This window comes from Triticum aestivum, chromosome 7D (genome assembly GCF_018294505.1).
Source record: "Triticum aestivum cultivar Chinese Spring chromosome 7D, IWGSC CS RefSeq v2.1, whole genome shotgun sequence".
NCBI classification, from domain to species: domain Eukaryota; kingdom Viridiplantae; phylum Streptophyta; class Magnoliopsida; order Poales; family Poaceae; genus Triticum; species Triticum aestivum.
In genome coordinates, this window is record NC_057814.1 from 615336361 (window position 1) to 615356518 (window position 20158).

At 46.9% G+C, this 20158-nt stretch overlaps 1 protein-coding gene across 1 annotated transcript in view; it reads left to right on the forward strand.

Moving 5' to 3' along the window:
* Positions 1-20158, forward strand: part of LOC123171432 (uncharacterized) — a 43223-nt gene that overhangs the window by 21538 nt on the left and 1527 nt on the right. The window contains exons 2-6 of the mRNA XM_044588937.1: positions 15931-16283; positions 17683-18322; positions 18901-19427; positions 19585-19635; positions 19715-19822. Of these exons, the coding sequence (XP_044444872.1) occupies positions 15931-16283; positions 17683-18322; positions 18901-19427; positions 19585-19635; positions 19715-19822 (1679 nt within the window). The remainder of the gene's footprint in view (positions 1-15930; positions 16284-17682; positions 18323-18900; positions 19428-19584; positions 19636-19714; positions 19823-20158) is intronic.

The following is a 20158-nucleotide window of genomic DNA, read 5'->3' on the forward strand; positions in this document are numbered from 1 at the left end:
ACCTTCTAATGAGAGTAACTCTTCAACTCATACATTGTTTAATTTCCCTTCGTGCTTACCGAAGGATGATTGCTATGATGATTGTTATGATCCCGTTGATTCTCTTGAAATATCCCTTTTTAATGATGGTTGCTATGCTTGTGGCCAAGATGCCAATATTAATTATTCTTATGGAGATGAAATTGCTATAGTTCCTTATGTTAAACATGAAATTGTTGCTATTGCACCCACACATGATAGTCCTATTATCTTTTTGAATTCTCCAAACTACACTATATCGGAGAAGTTTGTGCTTATTAAGGATTATATCGATGGGTTGCCTTTTACTACTACACATGATGATTTTGATGAGTATAATATGCATGTGCTTGCTTCTCCTACTTGCAATTATTATGAGAGAGGAACTATATCTCCACCTCTCTATGTTTCCAACATGATAAAATTGCAAGAAATTGTTTATACTATGCATTGGCCTTTACTATGTGTTCATGAATTGTTCTTTTATGACATGCCGATGCATAGGAAGAGAGTTAGACTTCGTCATTACTTGATATATGTTGCTTTGTGCTCACTACTAAATGCCAAATCATTGCTAATTCAAATTGGCTTTGATATACCTTGGGATCCGGGTGGATCCATTACTTGAGCACTTTATGCCTAGCTTAATGGCTTTAAAGAAAGCGCTGCCAGGGAGATAACCCGGAAGTTTTAGAGAGTCATTTATTTATGTTGAGTGCTTTTATATAGTTTAAAAACAAAAATAAAGAGGGGAACCCAAAAACTTTTCAAAAAGAAAAGTGAAAGTGAGATAGACGAGCATTGTGAAAGTGGGGGACGTCCTTGAACTTTGTTCATGCCCATGGAAACTTTGTGAATCTTAATTACAGAAACTTTTAAAAAAAATTATCCCCTTGTACAATTCCATTGTATTATAAAAATAATGTGCCAAGGTTTGCCTTTAGGATGTTTACAATGCTTGTTGGTTTTGCGGTGCAGGACAGAAACTTTGGCTGTAGTGCGCGATTTTTAATTTTTTACTGGAACGTCAAATGGTTCTGATTCTTTTTGCACTATCTTTCTATACAAATATTTTATTTTTTGTAATTTTAGCAGAATTTTTGGAGTACCAGAGGTATGGTGAATGTTCAGATTATTACAGACTGTTCTGTTTTAGACAGATTCTATTTTTGATGCATAGTTTGCTTGTTTTGATGGAACTATCAATTTCTATCAGTGGATTAAGCCATGGAAAATTTATATTACAGTAGCTATAATGCAAAAACAAAATATGAATTGGTTTGCAACAGTACTTAGAGTAGTGATTTGCTTTATTATACTAACGGATCTTACTGAGTTTTCTATTGAAGTTTTGTGTGGATGAAGTGTTCGATGATCGAGAAGGTCTCGATGTGAGGAGAAGAAGGAGAGGCAAGAGCTCAAGCTTGGGGATGCCCAAGGCACCCCAAGTAAATATTCAAGGACACTCAAGCGTCTAAGCTTGGGGATGCCCCGGAAGGCATCCCATCTTTCTTCAACAAGTATCGGTATGTTTTCGGATTCGCTTCGTTCATGCGATATGTGCAATCTTGGAGCGTCTTTTGCATTTAGTTTTCATTTTTCTTTTATGCACCATGCTGGTATGAGATAGTCCTTGGTTGATTTATAGAATGCTCATTGCACTTCAGTTATATCTTTTGAGTATGGCTTTATAGAATGCCTCATGTGCTTCACTTATATCATTTGAAGTTTGGATTGCCTGTTTCTCTTCACATAGAAAACCGCCATTTGTAGAATGCTCTTTTTCTTCACTTATATTTGTTAGAGCGTGGGCATATCTTTTGTAGAAAGAATTAAAATCTCTTGCTTCACTTATATCTATTTAGAGAGATGACAGGAATTGGTCATTCACATGGTTAGTCATAAAATCCTACGTAAAACTTGTAGATCACTGAATATGATATGTTTGATTCCTTGCAATATTTTTGCGATATAAAGATGGTGATATTAGAGTCATGCTAGTGGGTAGTTGTGGATTGTAGAAATACTTGTGTTGAAGTTTGTGATTCCCGTAGCATGCACGTATGGTGAACCGTTATGTGATGAAGTCAGAGCATGATTTATTTATTGATTGTCTTCCTTATGAGTGGCGGTCGGGGACTAGCGATGGTCTTTTCCTACCAATCTATCCCCCTAGGAGCATGCGCGTAGTACTTTGTTTCGATGACTAATAGATTTTTGCAATAAGTATGTGAGTTCTTTATGACTAATGTTGAGTCCATGGATTATACGCACTCTCACCCTTCCATCATTGCTAGCCTCTTCGGTACCGTGCATTGCCCTTTCTCACCTCGAGAGTTGGTGCAAACTTCGCCGGTGCATCCAAACCCTGTGACATGATACGCTCTGTCACACATAAGCCTCCTTATATCTTCATATATATACAAAATGGTGAAAGGGCAGAAGACCGAGAGCGCAGAAACAGAGAGAGAGAGAGAGAGAGAGAGAGAGAGAGAGAGAGACAGAAACAGATCCAATCTCGGAGGGGCTCTTGCCCCTCCCATGCCATGGAGGCCAAGGACCAGAGGGGAAACCCTTCTCCCATCTAGGGAGGAGGTCAAGGGAAGAAGAAGAAGGGGCCCCTCTCCCCCTCTCTTCCGGTGACGCCGGAACACTGCCGTGGCCACCATCATCATCACCGCGATCTTCACCAACACCTCCGCCATCTTCACCAACATCTCCATCACCTTCCCCCCCTCTATCTACAGCGGTCCACTCTCCCGCAACCCGCTGTACCCTCTACTTGAACATGGTGCTTTATGCTTCATATTATTATCCAATGATGTGTTGCCATCCTATGATGTCTGAGTAGATTTTCGTTGTCCTATCGGTGGTTGATGAATTGCCATGATTGATTTAATTTGCTTGTGGTTATGTTGCTGTCCTTTGGTGCCCATCATATGAGCGCGCGCGTGGATCACACTATAGGGTTAGTTGTATGTTGACAGGACTATGTATTGGAGGGCAAGAGTGACAGAAGCTTCTACCTAGCATAGAAATTGATGCATACGGGATTGAAGGGGGACCAATATAACTTAATGCTATGGTTGGGTTTTACCTTAATGAACGTTAGTAGTTGCGGATGCTTGCTAATAGTTCCAATCATAAGTGCATAGAATTCCAAGTCAGGGATGACATGCTAGCAGTGGCCTCTCCCACATAAAACTTGCTATCGGTCTAGTAAAGTAGTCAATTGCTTAGGGACAATTTCGCAACTCCTATCACCACTTTTCCACGCTCGCTATATTTACTTTATTGCGTCTTTATCTAAACAGCCCCTACTTTTTATGTACGTGTTCTTTATATTCTTGCAAACCTATCCAAAAACACCTACAAAATACTTCTAGTTTCATACTTGTTCTAGGTAAAGTGAACGTCAAGCGTGCGTAGAGTTGTATCGGTGGTCGATAGAACTTGAGGGAATATTTGTTCTACCTTTAGCTCCTCGTTGGGTTCGACACTCTTACTTATCGAAATAGGCTACAATTGATCCCCTATACTTGTGGGTTATCACCCTTCCGTTCCGTTTCCGTCCGGTCAAAGGGGTTTGACCGTCTATGAGGCGTTTGTTGGACATTTCTACCCCTGGAAAAAAACAAATCAGAGATTAAAGAGAAGAAAGAGAGTGCTTACCTTTTGGCCCAAGTGCAATGTGCACTTCGGCCCATGTGGATAGCGCCAGGCCCACCCATCTCCCCCAGTCATTGTCTTCCCAGCTCATCGACTGCACGCGCCGGCGCGCACCACCGTCGCCCGCTGTTCGACAGCTGCCGCCGTAGTAGCTCGAGTAGGGCTACTTAGCGACGCTTGCAGGCCCCTGGACAACCCTAGCTAACTTTCCCTCCCTTCCCTCGCTCGCTCTCATCCCCTCAACCGCACCCCAGGACGGCCGTCGCCGTGACCTTCACCGTTTCCGCGGCCATCGTCCTCACAGACGGCTGAAAAGCTATCCAGGAGACGCGCACGCCTCGACTTTGTCTACTCCTAGGAGCAGCTCTGGCAGGACCTCGCAAACATGACCGGATCGACCGTCTTCCTCGTCTGTGGCCGCCGGGGCGCCATCGTCAATTCGCCGCCCCTATGCTGCTAAACCACAAATCAATGTCTCAGTCGTGTTCGTGGTGCCCCTAAGATGTCGCCCAGCCCCCTAAACCGCTGGATCCATGGCTGCCTACTCGAGTCCGTCGAGCACCGCCATCGGCCACCGCCTAGCTCGTCGCTCCGGTCGATTCCGACCACCCCTGCATGAGCTGTTGGTACCACTGGACGCGACTCAGCGCACTCGTCCGAACTGTACTCTCCACCAACAAGTTGGTCGCCGGAGTTGCGATTTCGTCCATCGTCGCCGTGGATTTGGTCACTGGAGCATGCTGCCAGTCCGGGGCATAGTCTAGGGAGAGGGAGGGAGAGGAAGGGAGGGAGGGAGGGAGAGGATAGAATGGGGGGAGGGCTACGGCGCATGGGGAGCTGGTGCCGACGGCGCACAGTCTAGGCTGTCGGCGCTCGCCGGAGGTGAGACAGAGAGGTGGGATGGATTTTTTTTATTTCTCTATTTTCTTTGGGGCCCACATGTAAGTGTGTGAGAAAGAGGGTGAGAGAGAGAGAGTTTTTTTTCTGACTAGGTCCCACATGTAAGTGGCACATGGAGGCAGGGGCAAAATGTCCTACTAACATCCAGAAAACGGTCAAAGCCCTTTGACCTAACGGAAACGGCACGGAAGGGCATTTCTGTAAGGGCACATAACGACGGAGGGGCAAATTTGAGCAGGCTTCGAAATTAGGGGCAAATCTAAGTAGTGGGTTCGAGTTAGGGACACGGATGTAAAAGACCCATAAATAAACTAGTTCTATTTAGCACTTGCTATAAATAAACTAGTTCTATTAAGCACTTACTATAAATAACCTAGTTAGTTAACCTAGCTAGTTAACCTAGATAATTAACCTAATTAAACTAGTTAACCTAGCTACTTTGAATTTTTACTAATTTACTAAAAAAATCTACTCTATGCAAGAACAGAGTGAGGAGAGATGAGGGAGGGAGGAGGGAGCAGGGGGTGGGGGAAGGAGGAGGAGAGGAGGAGGGAGGAGAGAGGAGGAGGGGGATGAGGGAGGGAGGAGGAGGAGGAAGGAGAGAGGAGGAGGGGAGGAAGGCGGTGGGAGAAGGGGGCGGCCGGAGGAGGAGGGAGGAGAGAGGAGGAGGAGGAGGGGCGGCCGGAGGAGGAGGAAGGAGGGCGTGGTGGGAGGAGGAGGGAGAGGAGGGAGGAGGGCTTACCGAGGAAGGAGGAGGGAGGACAGCGGCGACAATGCGGTGGCGACGGCAATGGGGCGGTGGCGAAGGAATGAGGCAGCGGGGAGTGAGGGGAGGAAGAAGATGGTCGGGGCGGGGGGGGAGGGGGGGTTTGGGGTAAGTCACCCATAGCAGTAGCGCGGTCCCAAGAAGAGCTTTGGAGCTACCAAATTATTTTTTCAGCGCTTTTATATTTCTCTCGATGAAGAGGACATCAGTACACCGGAGATAGAGAATCTTATGGTTGCCGAATTTTCTGCTTTGGAGCTACATCTCAAAACAAATGGACATGTGTTTGGAGCCTTCGCGTTTCATCTCCTAGGGATGAATCGGATTTGTAGTGCTATTCAGAGGCTTAAGGTTGTCCTACAGAGATCAGAGGTAATACTCTGCTCTGATGACATATACCCCAATAATGCATTGTGTATTAACCAGTATAATTTTTCTTTTTAGGTGGAAGAAAGATGCTCACCACATTGTCCATGTGAGTCCACGGGTTGGAGATCCCAAACTATCTCCTTGGCTGCTTGCTCTAGAAGAAGTGGAGATCGACAGCTTTGGAGGAGACGATCATGAGATTGATTTCTTGAAACTGATATTCAGATGTGCTCCATTGCTTAAAAGAGTGACTGTGAAGCTGTTAGATGGGGCCTCATCAACCGACAATGGATGCACAAATATATACAACATCTTCAAGGCTTATTCTTCCATGGAACTCTTATGTTTATCTTAGCTCTGGTGAGTATGTTCTTCATGACTGATTAACATGCTTTAGATGCAACAAAGACATAACTACTAATCCTCGTGAGTTTCATCAAAATCTGAAGTCAGGTCATTAGTTTTCTCATGTCGTGCAGAATCTCTAGTGTGGTTCAAATGTGGCATGGATAGGCCAATTATCTGATGTATATGTATCCTGGTTATTAGCTAAATATGCTTACTAGTGAATTTGTGTGGGCAAACCCCCATATCTTTATCAAATAGAAGCTTAATGGAGTAGCGGGCAATAAATGGGTTAAATGTTTTTATGCGGGCTTCCTTACCTATTGCTGTAACAAATTGCTGATTATGCCCTTGTAGTTTGCATCTGTATTCAGTAGCAAGAATATAGTTTCTAGGTTACATAAAGTTAGTTGTCCCATCTGAAGTTCACTGTCCATAAAGATGGTTTCTAGGTTAAATTCTGTTTAGCAGTACTTTGGTTTTTTTTTTCTCCACCTTTACTATGTATTGCGTTTTATCTGACAACGGCAGCAAATTTGCTCATACAATGACTCTACGTTTGGAGCACATTACAATCCTAACCAGAGCTTATTTCAATTTGCCTCCTCTGAAGGAGTAATGCTCGGCTGGCAAAATTGCTCCTCAGGATGATTTCCATGGTTACATCTGGATCCATGGCGCGCATCGACAAGATCATCCTTTCCAACGATGACCAACTCTGTTACCTGATCTTAGGATTTAACTTTGTTGCTTCAACCGATTATCTTATCTTAGGTGTTGTTTTGTCAGTGTACTGAAGCTTAATGTATGACTGTAAGTGGTGCACCCGATTATCTTAGTTAATTCCTGAATGGTCCTGTGCCATGCCATTCAGCTATCGAGGTTAATGTACTCAACCTGGTGACCAGTTAAGCCTATGGTTTCAATTGCTTGTCAGCTGTCGCGCTGTTTCATTTTGACGATGCACTGTGTTTTCACCAGATGTAGATTGTGCAACAGTAGATGTTCACTCTACAGTTCTTTAAATTTGTATGAACCAAATTAACTTTATGTGTGCTCTCGTCTCTAGATTGTGCAGCAGGAGAGTGTATACTCTGCTGATCAAGAATTGACCAGAGGGGACCGACTCCAGGAATCAACCATTAATAAGATTTAGTATTTATAGTCTGAGGGCAATCTTCAGCTGAATCTTTGAGTTGCAGCCTTTGCAACCCTGATAGCATGTTGTCTTTTCTTTTCTTTGTTTTCCCTTTCTTTTGGTCTTGTGAATATTTACCTTCTTTTTTGCAATAGAACTAGTATAAAGTAGGGCATTACATTACGAGTGAGGGCTTTTGGTGGGCGACCTCCATGGAAGTGGATATTTTAAAAAATTCAATAATTACATTTTGAAGTTTCAAAAAATTCTACACATTCGTATGGATGTATTCTACATGTGTATAAAATATCACAACGAAATACATTACGGTGAGAGCTACACAAACAAGAGAAAATCGTGCATTTCTAACAGCAAACAGTGATTTGTCTTTTTTGTGTAGCACTCATCATAATGTATTCCATCTTCAAAATTTACACACATGTAAAATACATCCATGTTAACATGTATGATTTTTTTCAGAATTTTTTAAAACTCTAAAATATGTTTTTCGTTTTTTTTCAAAAACCCACCTCTATGGAGGTCGACCGCCGTTGGCATTTTGCGATTGCATTACTGTTTTCTAGGTCAACAAATAAATAATCTTGAGCCGAAAAGAACGTCTCTAAAAGCTGCTGGGGTGGCTATTTATCATGGTGTGCGGTGTCTCTCCACCGACAACGACCGCCTCCTGCTCTCACCTCACAGAACAAGGTAATCCCTATTAAGACACCGATACGACTTTGTTCTGCGGCACGGACCATGACCGCCTCCTGCTCTCACCTTGCAGAACAAGGTAATCCCTATTAAGACACCGACATGACTTTGTTCTGCGGCACCGACAACGACCGCCTCCTGCTCTCACCTCGCAGAACAAGGTAATCCCTATTAAGACACCGACACGACTTTGTTCTGCGGCACCGACAACGATCGCCTCCTGCTCTCACCTCGCAGAACAAGGTAATCCCTATTAAGACACCGACACGACTCTGCAAGCACCCGTTATAGCTGTTTCCGCAAACCGGCGCCTGCAGCGGAATTAGATGGGCTCGGCCCAACTACCAGTTTTGATACTAAAAAAAGGGCGGCAAGGGAATGTGTGGGTACAAAGAAATCGAACCGTCGATCTCTATGTTGCTATATGTCTCAACATAACAATGCGCCACCTACGCTACTCGCGAATACAAACCTCCTTTGATCATTCTTATACATACAGGAAATGCCCACTATGTTCTCCATGTTTTTTCCCTTTCTTTTTTTGTTTCTTGTTTCCCTTTTTTCTTAAATGTGTGAAATGTTTCGAAATAGACGATATTTTTTTTCTAATTCGTGAAATTTTTCTTTAAAACGATGAACTTTTTAAATTTCAATGATTTTTTTTCAAGTTTGGCGATTTTTTTTTCAATTTCAATGAACTTTTTTTCAAACTCGATTAACTTTCTTTTCAAAATGAATGAACTTTTTAACGTTTTGATGAACTTATTTTAAATATCGATCAACTTTTCTAAATCCGATGAACTTTTTTTTTCAAATCCAATGTACTATTTTCAATTCGACGAACTTTTTTTAATTCGATGAACTTTTTTCAAATCCGATGAACTTTTCAAAATTGATGAACTTTTTTTTCGAAATCCATGAACTTTTTTGAAAATCGATGAATTTTTTTCAATTGAATGAACTTTTTTTTAAAAATCCATGCATTTTTTTTTAAATTTGATGAACTTTTTTGAATTCGATGAACTTTTCTTCGAAAACAGTGAACTTTTTTTCAAAGTGGATGAAGTTTTTTTCGAAATTGATGATCTTTTTCCATTTTTCACAAACCGTTTTTCATATTCATGGTTTTTTTGTGAATTTCTTTTTCAAATAATTAACTCTGGGTATATAATATATCTATAGAGGAACGGTCAAATGTACCTCGTTTCTAGTACTCCCTCCGTTTCAAAATAAATGACTCAACTTTGTACTAAAATTAATACAAAGTTGAGTCATCTATTTTCAAACGGAGAAAGTAGTTGACAAGCAGCTCCTTGGTCTGCTGGTTTGGACGTTACGATTGATATACCTTAGGTGATGGGTTCGAGTCCTAGGTTTTGCATCGTAGTTTTTTTACTGTTTTTTCTCCTCGATTGAGCCGGCCCGCTGCGAGTGTTGTTTTTTTAACATCAATACAGACACAAGCGCTTATATACACGCGCATACATTCATCCCTATGAATTTTCTCCTCGATTGAGCCGGCCTGCTGCGAGCGTTGTTTTTTTTAACATCAGTACAGACACAAACACTTATATACACGCGCATACACTCATCCCTATGAACGCACACACGCACACCCTACCCCTATGAGCACCTCCGAAAGACTGAGTCGGCATATCATCTTGAGATTTACGAAGTCGCCGTAGGCGCCTCGTCGTCAACGGAAACGTCTCCTCCCACTGAATGCGCATCGCCGGAAATCCTGAAATAAATCCAGGAATAATGCGAGCACCAGGATTTGAACCCTGATGGGCTGGGAATACCACAGTCCCTCTAACCATCCAACCACAGATTGGTTCGCCGTTGGGAGCGCTGATAGCACTAACCGGCGCTGCAAGCGCCAACTAGGAGCTCCCACGGAACAAACCCCATCGCCCACCGTCGCCGCGAGGAGAGAGATCCATTTTCACTCCATTGGTAACTAATTTGGTGGGAGGGTGGGGTTTTCCGGAGCTTCGATGGAGGGACCTCGCCGGCGTTCCACCCGGCTGCTAGCCTCCGGCGGCGGACCCGATCTCATCAGCGAGCTCCCCGACGACGTGCTCCTCCTCGTCCTCGCCTGCCTCCCCCGTGCACGGACAATGCCACCCCCGTGCTCCGCGCCGCCGCGCGGCTTGAGCGGGGTTTGTCTTTGAGCTCGCCCGTTGCCTAATGAACCCTTCCCTCGTCGTCGAACTGCCTTGCTTCCACCGCGCCACCTCCATCGTGCTGGCCCTTCGCTCCCACATCGTGGCTCGGTTCCCAGCCGGCCTCGATTTCACCGCGCTCGAGACGCTGACCCTCTCGCACTACACTGTCTACATCCACCACTTGCTGCCTTAACGAACGACGTTGATTTCCAGACGACAACTGTAATTTTCTGCTCTGACTGTTAGAAGGGAGAGAGAGGATTGGTGGAATAGTTCATTGTATTGCTTGAGCCTCGTGGGCATATATATAGGAGTACATGATCTACTTGGAGTACAAGGCAAGCCAGAATATTTTCTAGTCTAACCTATGTTTCCTAATATAATCACGTTACTCAACATCCCTCCGCAGTCACAACGGTAGCAACGCAGACGGTGAGACTGGAGAAGAATCCGAAGGCAAGCCGACGGACACCCCCCCCTCCATAGTCGTAACTGTCGACGCATCGCGGAGTCGTGGCTGGAGTGGAAACCGACGAGGTTGCTCAAGCAGGCGGTAGCCCTTTGTGTCGTTTGTCGATGTAGCCGAGAGCGTGGGTGGTGGAGCCGTGGTCGAGGTAGCCGTGCGAAGAATGCCATGGTCGATGTCGAGTCGGGGTGGCCGGTGTCGAGGAAGTCGCCGTGGAGCCGCGGGCGCAAGGGGGCGCCGAGTTAGCATGGGCGCAGTGGTGTTGAAGTAGGGGTGCGCCGGGAAGAAAATGTTGTTGACGACGCGTCGCGGCGGGTTTGCCAAGCCCGGGGACACATCATGGACGAAGGCACGCACCGGTATTGCCAGCACCGGGCATGCGTAGACGGACGAAGACGAAGTTGACGAAGCGCCGACCAGGCTTGCTAGGCCCGCGGACACGTCGTGGATGAAGGCACGCATCGGTGTTGCCAGCACGAGGCATGCGTAGACGAGGGACCTGCACGACCTGTACGTCATGTCGGAGAAGTCGGAGGGGCCAGCAAAGAAGAACTCGACGACGATTGCGGCGTCCATCGGCGCGGGGCCGATGTCACCAACGGTGGTCGGAGTAGACGAAGTGGTCGGGGTAGATGACGGCGACGCTGGCGAAGGGCTGGTGCTTGGACAAAGACGAAGGGGGTGGACGGGCGGCGGCGGCTACGAAGGTAACGGCGGCGGCGGCCAAAGAACAGCGGCGGCGGCGGCCTGACGGCGGCGGCTGCGGCTGCAGCTAGGTTAGGAGTGCGGCGGCGGTGCACGAAGTAGGCGAAGAACCGTGACAGCGTGACGAAGACCGGCGTAGACGGTGGCGTTCCCGCGCCAAGGAAGATGGCGCGGCGCATACCAACGGGAGGTCGACGAAGACCGGAGCGGACCGCGGGCCGCGGCGCTACAACCCGAAGGGGCGACGCAGCGGCGGCAGGCGGGTCGGGGCGACGGCGGGAAGACCTCTGGGCGGCGGCGGGGACCGCGGGCCGCGACACTGCGGCCCGAAGGGGCGACACAACGGCGGTTCGCGAGTCGGTGCAACCGCGGGGACGGCCTCGGGGCGGCAGCGGGGACCGCGTATCGCGACACTACGGCCCAAAGAGGCGACGCACGAGTCGATGCAGCCGCGGGGAGAACCAAGGGGCGGCGGCGCTACGGCCCGACGGGGCGACGCAGCGGCAGCCCGATGCTCGATCGATGGAGAGGCGCGCTTAACTCGGGGACGATCTTCACGGGACCTGCGGAGGCGCGCGTAACCGACGACAGGCCAGGTTGGTCGCGCGACGTAGATGAGGCGGGTCGCGGCGGCGAGCGGGTGATCAAGCCGATCGCGCGCGAGGTCGGGGACGCCGCTCGGTGGAGGCTCGGTGGAGGCGTGGTGGCGGCGGAGTCCGAGATGAAGCCGGCGACGACGGACGGCATGAGACGTCGTGCGGACGAGCTTGTCAGCGCCAGCAACCGGGCTGCCAAAGCAACGCCGGCGCCCGGGCAGCGAGGCCCGAGCGACCAACAGAGCAGCGACGCCCGAGTTGAGGCAGCCGACGAGCCTACGCAGCCGTCCCGACGCAGCCGAGGACGAGGCCGGCGAGGTAGACCGCCGGGCCGCCGTGCAGACGCGGCGGAGGCGGGTGATGTGGATCGATGGGCGGGCCGGCGCGCGAGCAACGGCTATGATTGGCCGTCGCATGGCGCGAGGCCGCCGGGTCGGGGCGATGCAGGTGTCCCGGTCGGAGCAGGGCGGTGACGGCCGGTGCAGGGTGACGGCCGGCGCAGGGCGACGGGCGGACCGATGCGCGGACGGCGGCTTGCCCTGACGGGCCACCTCGGCGCGCGTGACCGCCGTGTCGGAGGAGAGGCCCGCTGGTCGCGCAGGGGTCGGAGTAGAGGCGCTCGGGACGGCGGCGGTAGGCAACGCAAACCGATCAAGAATAGATCGGAAAACCAAAAAGAAACCGCGCGATCAAGATGACCGGCGGGAGAGAGAAAACCCCGAAAGACTCTCTAGGGCAGCCGGTCAACACGACCGGCGAACGAACCCTAGGTACGGGCGGCGCGGCCCCAGGCGGCGGTCATGGAGGCCGACCACCCCGGGGGCGGCGCGCGGGTGCGGAAGCGGCGGCGGCTAGGGTTTAGGATCGACTTGCGACAGATACCATGTTAGAAGGGAGAGAGAGGATTGGTGGAATAGTTCATTGTATTGCTTGAGCCTCGTGGGTATATATATAGGAGTACATGATCTATTTGGAGTACAAGGCAAGCCAGAATATTTCCTAGTCTAACCTATGTTTCCTAATATAATCACGTTACTCAACACTGACTACATACCTCAGTAATTCATTCTGTAGTAAGCAATTCACATATTGTTTTTTTTTTTGGCTTTTAGGTGAAATCCCAGACCGTCTCTTTGACTGCCCTCGAAGAAGTGTGGATCAACTTCTTTGGAGGAGACGACCATGAGATTGATTTCTTGAAAATGATATCCAGACGTGCGCCAATGCTTAAAAAAATGACTGTGTATGAGGCCTCATCAATAAACGATGCATGCAAGAAAATATACAACATCTTCGAGGCTTATTCTTCTGTGGAACTCTATGTGACTATGTGAGTAATCTTCGTAGCATAGCTCTGGTGAGTATTTCCTGCATGCCTGATTTGCATTCTTGTAGATGCAAAAAGGACATTACTGCTAATCCTCATAATTTCATCAAAACCTAAAGTCAAGTCGTTAGTTTTTTCATGTCGTGCAAAATCTCTAGTGTGGTTCAAATGTGGCGTGGGTATGCTTACCAGTGAATTTGTGTGGGCAAACCCTCATATCTTTATCAAATACGGAGTAGAAGCTTAATGGTATAGTGGGCGATATACGGTTTGAATGTTTTTATGCAAGCTTCCTTACCTTAGTTACCCTTTTTATGCAATCTTCTGTCTCAATTTCTGATTATGCCATTGTATTTTGCATCTCAAGATAGTTTCTAAGTTAGATAAAGTTAGTTGTCCCATCTGAATTTCATTGTCCATAAAGATAGTTTCTAGGTTAAATTCTGTTCGAGTACTTTCGTATTTATTTTTCTCTTCCCTTACTATGTATTGCGTTTTATCTGGCAATGGCAGCAAATTTACTCATACAATGACCGTACATTTGCAGCTCATTACGACGCTAACCAGAGCTTATTTCAATTTGCCTCCTCTGCAGGATATTTAATGCTTGGCAGCCACAATTGCCCATCAGCATGATTTCCATGGTTACATCTGGATCCATGGTTGGCATCGACAAGATCATCCTTTCCAACGATGACCAACTCTGGTAGCTGATCTTAGGATTTTGCTTTGTTGCTTCAACTGATTATCTTAGGTGTTGTTTTGTCAGTGTACTGAAGCTTAATTTATGATTGTAAGAGTGGTGCACCCGATTATCTTAGTTAATTCCTGAATGGTCCTGTGACATTCAGCTATCGAAGTTAATGTACTCAACCTGGTGACCAGTTAAGCCTATGGTTTCAATTGCTTGCCGCGCTGTTTCACTTTGACGTTGCACTATGTTTTCAGCAGAAGTAGATTGTGCACTCTACAGTTATTTATATTTGTATGAACCAAATGAACTTTATGTGTGCTTTCTTCTCTTTTCTCAACTGCTATCTACTAATGTGACCTTATATACGAAAGAGCTAGGTCCACTTTGTAAAGCTGGTGGTAAGAGTTCCGTCATAGGATTCAGTCATAATTGTCTTGGCTGGTATCCATTTGGATCTATGTGTGTGATCCTGCTTATGTTTATCGGAGAGTGCATACTCCTTTGCTGATCAAGACTTGACCAGACAAGATTTATTTATAGCCAGTTAATTGAGGGCAATCTTGAGCTGAATCTTTGAGTTGCAACCCTGATAGCATGTTCTCTTTTCTTTTCTTTGTGTTTCCCTTTCTTTTGGTCTTGTGAATATTGACCTTCCTTTTTGCAATAGAACTATAAAGTAGGGCATTGCGCTACTGTTTTCTGGGTCAAAAAATAAATAATCTTGAGCCGAAAGAACACCTCTAAAAGCTGCTGGGGTGGCTAGCATGGTGTGCGGTGTCTCTCCACCGACACGACTTTGTTCTGCGGCACCGACAACGATCGCCTCCTCTCTAGGGTTCGTCGCCATGCCAGCCCTGAATCTACCTGCCTCTCAGCCATCACCCCCATGGCATACTCTCTGATCATCGCGGCAGCCGCTAGTTCTGGCGTGGAAACCGTCGACTGTCCTGGATTCAGTGGCCAGCAACTTGTCCCTAGATACCTGCTCTCGCCAGCCCTCACCAAATTTAGCCCTTCCATACCTAAAGAGACGGGACCAAGATATATAAGTCATTCAGCATATGTTTTTTTAGCGGAGGCAAAAGATTTGCCCCATCGATATCAATTTAGAAGATAATTGCCCACTTAATTCAGCGTATCTTCGTTTCACTTTGAAACAACAATATTGTATATGTACTCCCTCCGTTCCATAATATAAGTCTTTCTAGAGGTTCCAACAAGTGACTACATACGGAGCAAAATGAGTGAATCTACACTCTAAAATATGTCTACATGCATCCTTATGTTGTAGTCAATTTAAAATGTCTAAAAAGACTTATATTTAGGAACGGAGTGAGTAGTATACACATGCATGCCTGGTACCACGCGCTTGCCTTGCCTGCCGGTGGGTATGAAATCGTTCCTGAAATGCTGTTTCATTTAAACAGAAGCTTCCATCTACTACTCTCTGTGAGCAACAATACGTGTTGCATGCCTTCACAGTGGCGGCAATTATGGTGTTGATGATTTCACAGGAAGCATAACTTCATGGTCTCTTGTCTGGAGAAAATAACAACACGGTTGAGAATCATGGAAATTGGTAGACAAAATAGAAAAAATAGTAAGTCCTTTTTAGCTAGTCCCACTAGGACACATGTCACTTGATCATTGGCCCTGCATATTAATCCGTGCGGTGATGCCTGAACCTGAGCATGATCCAGCTTCCATGCTCCAGAGCAGCTTCTCTCTGATGCAAGAGATTGCGCATGAATGTGAAGTGATCCCACTTGGAAGCGGTTTGTTGTACTAACTCGTTTATTAACTTGTCGCATGCATGAATATGAACACCTTCTTCAGTCCTGAATTGTATAACTAGGTAAGTATTTGAGTACTGCAATTTTTTGTATGGATTTGCTAATTCCTATCTACTCCCTCCGTTCCCAAATATAAGTTTTTTTAGAGATTTCACTATGAATTATATACGAAGCAAAATGAGTGAAACTATACTTTAAAACACGTCTATATACATCAGAATGTGGTCTCTATAGTGGAACCTCTAAAAGGACTTATATTTAGGAACGAAGGGAGTAGATGAGAAAGAATTGACAAATCCGTCTAATTTGTGGGCGCGGTGGAGTCTGAACGGCGCGGCGGTGTTGGGCTCTATGGCGGTGGCTCCAGTTAGCGGCGATCTCATCTTCTCATCCTCCTCGCGGTGGAGGCACGTCGACGTGCTGCTTTGGCGGTGGATCAGGGCGTCGTGCCCCGATCCGATGGGTGTGGGCCATGAGCGGGATGCGGCAGCGCTGGCTGTTCGGAGCCGTGCGAGCGGCTGCTCTAGTCGACTCTCGGCTGCGAGGAGATTGGAGTTGCTACTCCCGACCTACATGGGCGGCCAGGCGGCACTGCTCGATCGGGCCGGTGCTTTGGTGAGGTTGCGGTGGTGTGCTCTGGCCGGCATGGTGCCGATTTGGGCTGCTGGACTTCCCTCTTAGAGCTGGTTTGCATGGTGGGTGTGGGAAGCGTTGGTGGCTTGACGGAGCCCTTGCTGCAATGGTGGCTTGTCGGAGCCCACGCTCTGCCTGGCTGAGCGTTAGGGTGGGTTCTAGACCCATGCAACACGAAAATCCTTCATAAAAGCGCCGACGGAGGGTGAATGCTTGTCATGCTCCTTATATAAGTGACCAACGTCCCACACACCGCACACCAATCGAAGAGCCTATTATACCTAACTAGGAAGATTTTTCCTTTTACCACCCCTTATGATCCACACCGCATTTTTTGTAGGTTTGCTCACATGAATTTTCCGTCAAGCACAGAAGAAATTGCCCAAGAAATCAAATGAGCTACCATTCTCAGCAACAAACTCGCCCACCTTGGATGTAAGAGATGGCACGCGATGACCATACCTGCCTGCAAGATCATGTATCTGAATCCACAACTTCAGGCAGTTAAGTTGAATACTACATGGTTTGGAGAATTCATCGTCACGAGCCATGAGCACACAGTTGTCGTGGAAAGTCCATGGTCCACCCTTCATTACCTTTTCCCAATCACCCAAGCAAGAAAACTACATGCTTGGTTTTTTTCCTGTTTTTTGTTTGCCCATTTAGGCCGGGTTTAGTCATTTTTTTCATTCTTTTCTTTTTCTTTTTTATTTCAGTTTTCTTCTTTCATTTCAATTTTAGTGATGTTTTTTTTTTCAAATTCGTGAACTTATTTTCTTGAATTCATGAACTTTTATCAATTTCAATTCCTTTTCAAATTCATGATTTTTTTCTTAAATCCGTGAAGTTTTTCTTCAAATTCATGATCCTTTTACAAAATTTTGAATTTTTTCTCAGCGTATTTTTTTCAAATTTATAAACTTTTTAAAAATTTCAAGAAATCCAAGAACTTTTTCCAATCCATGATCATTTTTTAAAATCGTGAACTTTTCTCAAATTCATGATTTTCTTCAAATTTATGATTTTATTTAATTTTTGCGAAATACATTATAATTTTTTAAATCCATGAACTTGTTGCAAGCTCATGAGTTTTTCTCAAATTCGTGATTGTTTTTTAAAATTTATGATTTTTTTCAATTATCCACAAACTTTTTCAAAGCCATGAACATTTTATATACCGTATAGTTTTTTCAAACAGGTGATCTTTTCTCAAATCCATAAACTGTCTTCAAATTCGTAATTTTTTAGATCCACGAGCTTTTTCAAATGGTTGAGCAGTGAGAGCGAAATGAGGTGGAAACGGAAGAAGCGAGCAACCAGCTCGCTGGATGGGCCGGCCCACGCGAGATGGCTGTGAGCTTAGCGAACTCCTTTCCTCTAGAGGCCCATCAAGGGCCCACGCGCGGCCGCTCCAAAACCCACGTCTTCCTCTCCCCTCGCAGAACGAACAAACCCCATCGCCATGGCCGCCGCCACCGCCGCCGCCGCGAGGTCGCGCGCCGCCACCGCCGCCGCGTGGGCTCGCCTGCTCTCCCACCGCAACGTCGCCGCCGCAGCCGCGCCCGGCTCGCTGCCCCACCTCGCAGGCCCGCGGATCGCGCCCCAGCGCCGCCACCTCGCCTTCTCCTCCGCCTCCCCCGGCGCCGGCGGCGCGGGGAGGGACAAGGAGCCGCCGTTCAACGAGCAGACCGTCTACGACCTGCTGGCCCAGCTGGAGCGGGAGCGGCAGAAGGAACGCGAGGATCGGCGCAGGGCCGGGGCCGGCGGCGGCGAGGGGAAGGGGGACGAGGAGGAGGAGGAGGAGGAGGACTTCCTGGGCGTGAAGCCGCTGATCGAGAAGCTGGAGCGGCGGAACGCCAAGGAGGCCAACCTCCCCGACGAGTCCTTCCTGGAGCCCAGCGACTCCGAGTCCGACGAGGACGACGAGCGCTTCTCCTCCGACTCCATCCGCCGCCGCGTCGACGAGTTCGACCGCAAGTGCAAGCGCCAATCCGAGCTCCTCCGCTCCTTCGCCGAGGCCGGTATGCATAGCTTCCCCTCCCCCCTCCATTCCTCTCCATTTCCACCACATCTCGCCGTCATGAGTCATGTGAATCCCTGGCTGTCCTCTTATACAATGCATCAAGCACACGGCATGCCACACGTATAGGTAGGAAAATATATGCAAAGCCTGCTCTAACCTCAGGGTACCTGGTGTTTTGATATAACTTCATACCACGTCTGTAAAGCCTCACATATATATTACCATGACCTGGCTGAGGTATTTGATTTGTTTATGTAGCAGTGAGCAAATGTACTATGACTGTCGAAGCGATCTCTGTAAGCACAAATAGCTTAATGGCCCCAATATCTTAATTAGTAAATTGTAAAGGAATCCATCTATGTTTTGCTCTGCTTGACCACAGGCAATTTTGCGCTGACAGCCATCACAGTCACAGCTACTGCTAGTGATGCATTTCCATTTCCTGAATGTTGCTTTGTTCCTGAATGTCGCTGACAGCCATCAGTCACAGATACTAGTCATGTATTTCCATTTCTTGAATGCTGCCATGTTCCTGAATGAATCTCCTTCTGCGTTGATGTTGATGTTGCCGAACAGAGACCCTCGATGACGCTCACAAGATCATGACGAAGATCGACAAGTTCGAGCAGCGCCATCTGAGCCTGCCGCTGGAGTACAGGGTCATCGGGGACATGATGAACCGCCTCAAGGACTCCACGGGGAAAGAGCGCTTCATCCTCCTGCAGAAGCTGAACCGGGCCGTCAGGCTCATGGAGTGCAAGGAGGCGTACGACCCCAGCAACCCCGCAAACTTCGGGCTTATCCAGCACCAGCAGGTCGACTCTCCGGACGATGTGATTGATAACGCTGGCTTCGACAAGGAGAAGCAGATGATCCAAGGAGAGAGCCTCGATGATGAGGATGAGGAGTTCAATGAAGACAAGGAGAAGGATGATATGCTCATCGAGAAACTAAATGCTATTGAGAAGAAGATCGAGGAGAAGTTGGCGGACCTGGATCATACGTTTGGTAAGAAGGGCAGGGTTTTGGAAGAGGAAATAAAGGATCTGGTGGAGGAGAGGAACTCCCTGACGGACAAAAAGAGGAGGCCTATGTACAGAAAAGTAAGTGATGCTTTATCACTGGAGTTTATTGAATTGTTATAGCAGGCACCTTATGGCTGGGCGTGCCCTTCGTTGATGTTCTGAATTTTACATTTGTAACTCCATTGTGCCAACCCCATTGTTGCCTATACTAACACATTTGGTATGCATTTGACAGGGTTTTGATGTGAAGGTCATTGATGTTAATCGGACATGCAAAGTTACAAAGGTGAATGCTCTTTTTCTGGATGTTCATAAATACTACTTATAGAATATCCCTATGATTAATTCTGCATTTCTCTTCTCAGGGAGGCCAAATAGCAAAATACACAGCATTGTTGGCAACTGGAAACTACCATGGTGTTGTAGGTTTTGCAAAAGCTAAAGGTCCAACAGCAAAGATTGCAATACAGAGGGTATGGATGTCCCCTGTTCCAAACAATATATTGAACTTATATTTGAGCTATTGAATCATTTCCTTCCTCTCCATCTATATCATCCATTACACTATTGGCTCATTTTCTTTTCTCTTTTGTGGTTTACGTGGTATGTACATGCGAGTCTCAAGCGATGGTGACCGAGCTGTGCATATGTGTGTACAGTACAGGGTTAGCATGCAGATTAATAATATTGATAGTGAAACATGGGTTATATATCTTATTCATTTCAGAGCTGGGAATTCAAATTGCTGAATATGTCCAGCTTTATATTTTTGTTGATGCAAGATGCTAAATCTGGTAGATTCATATGAC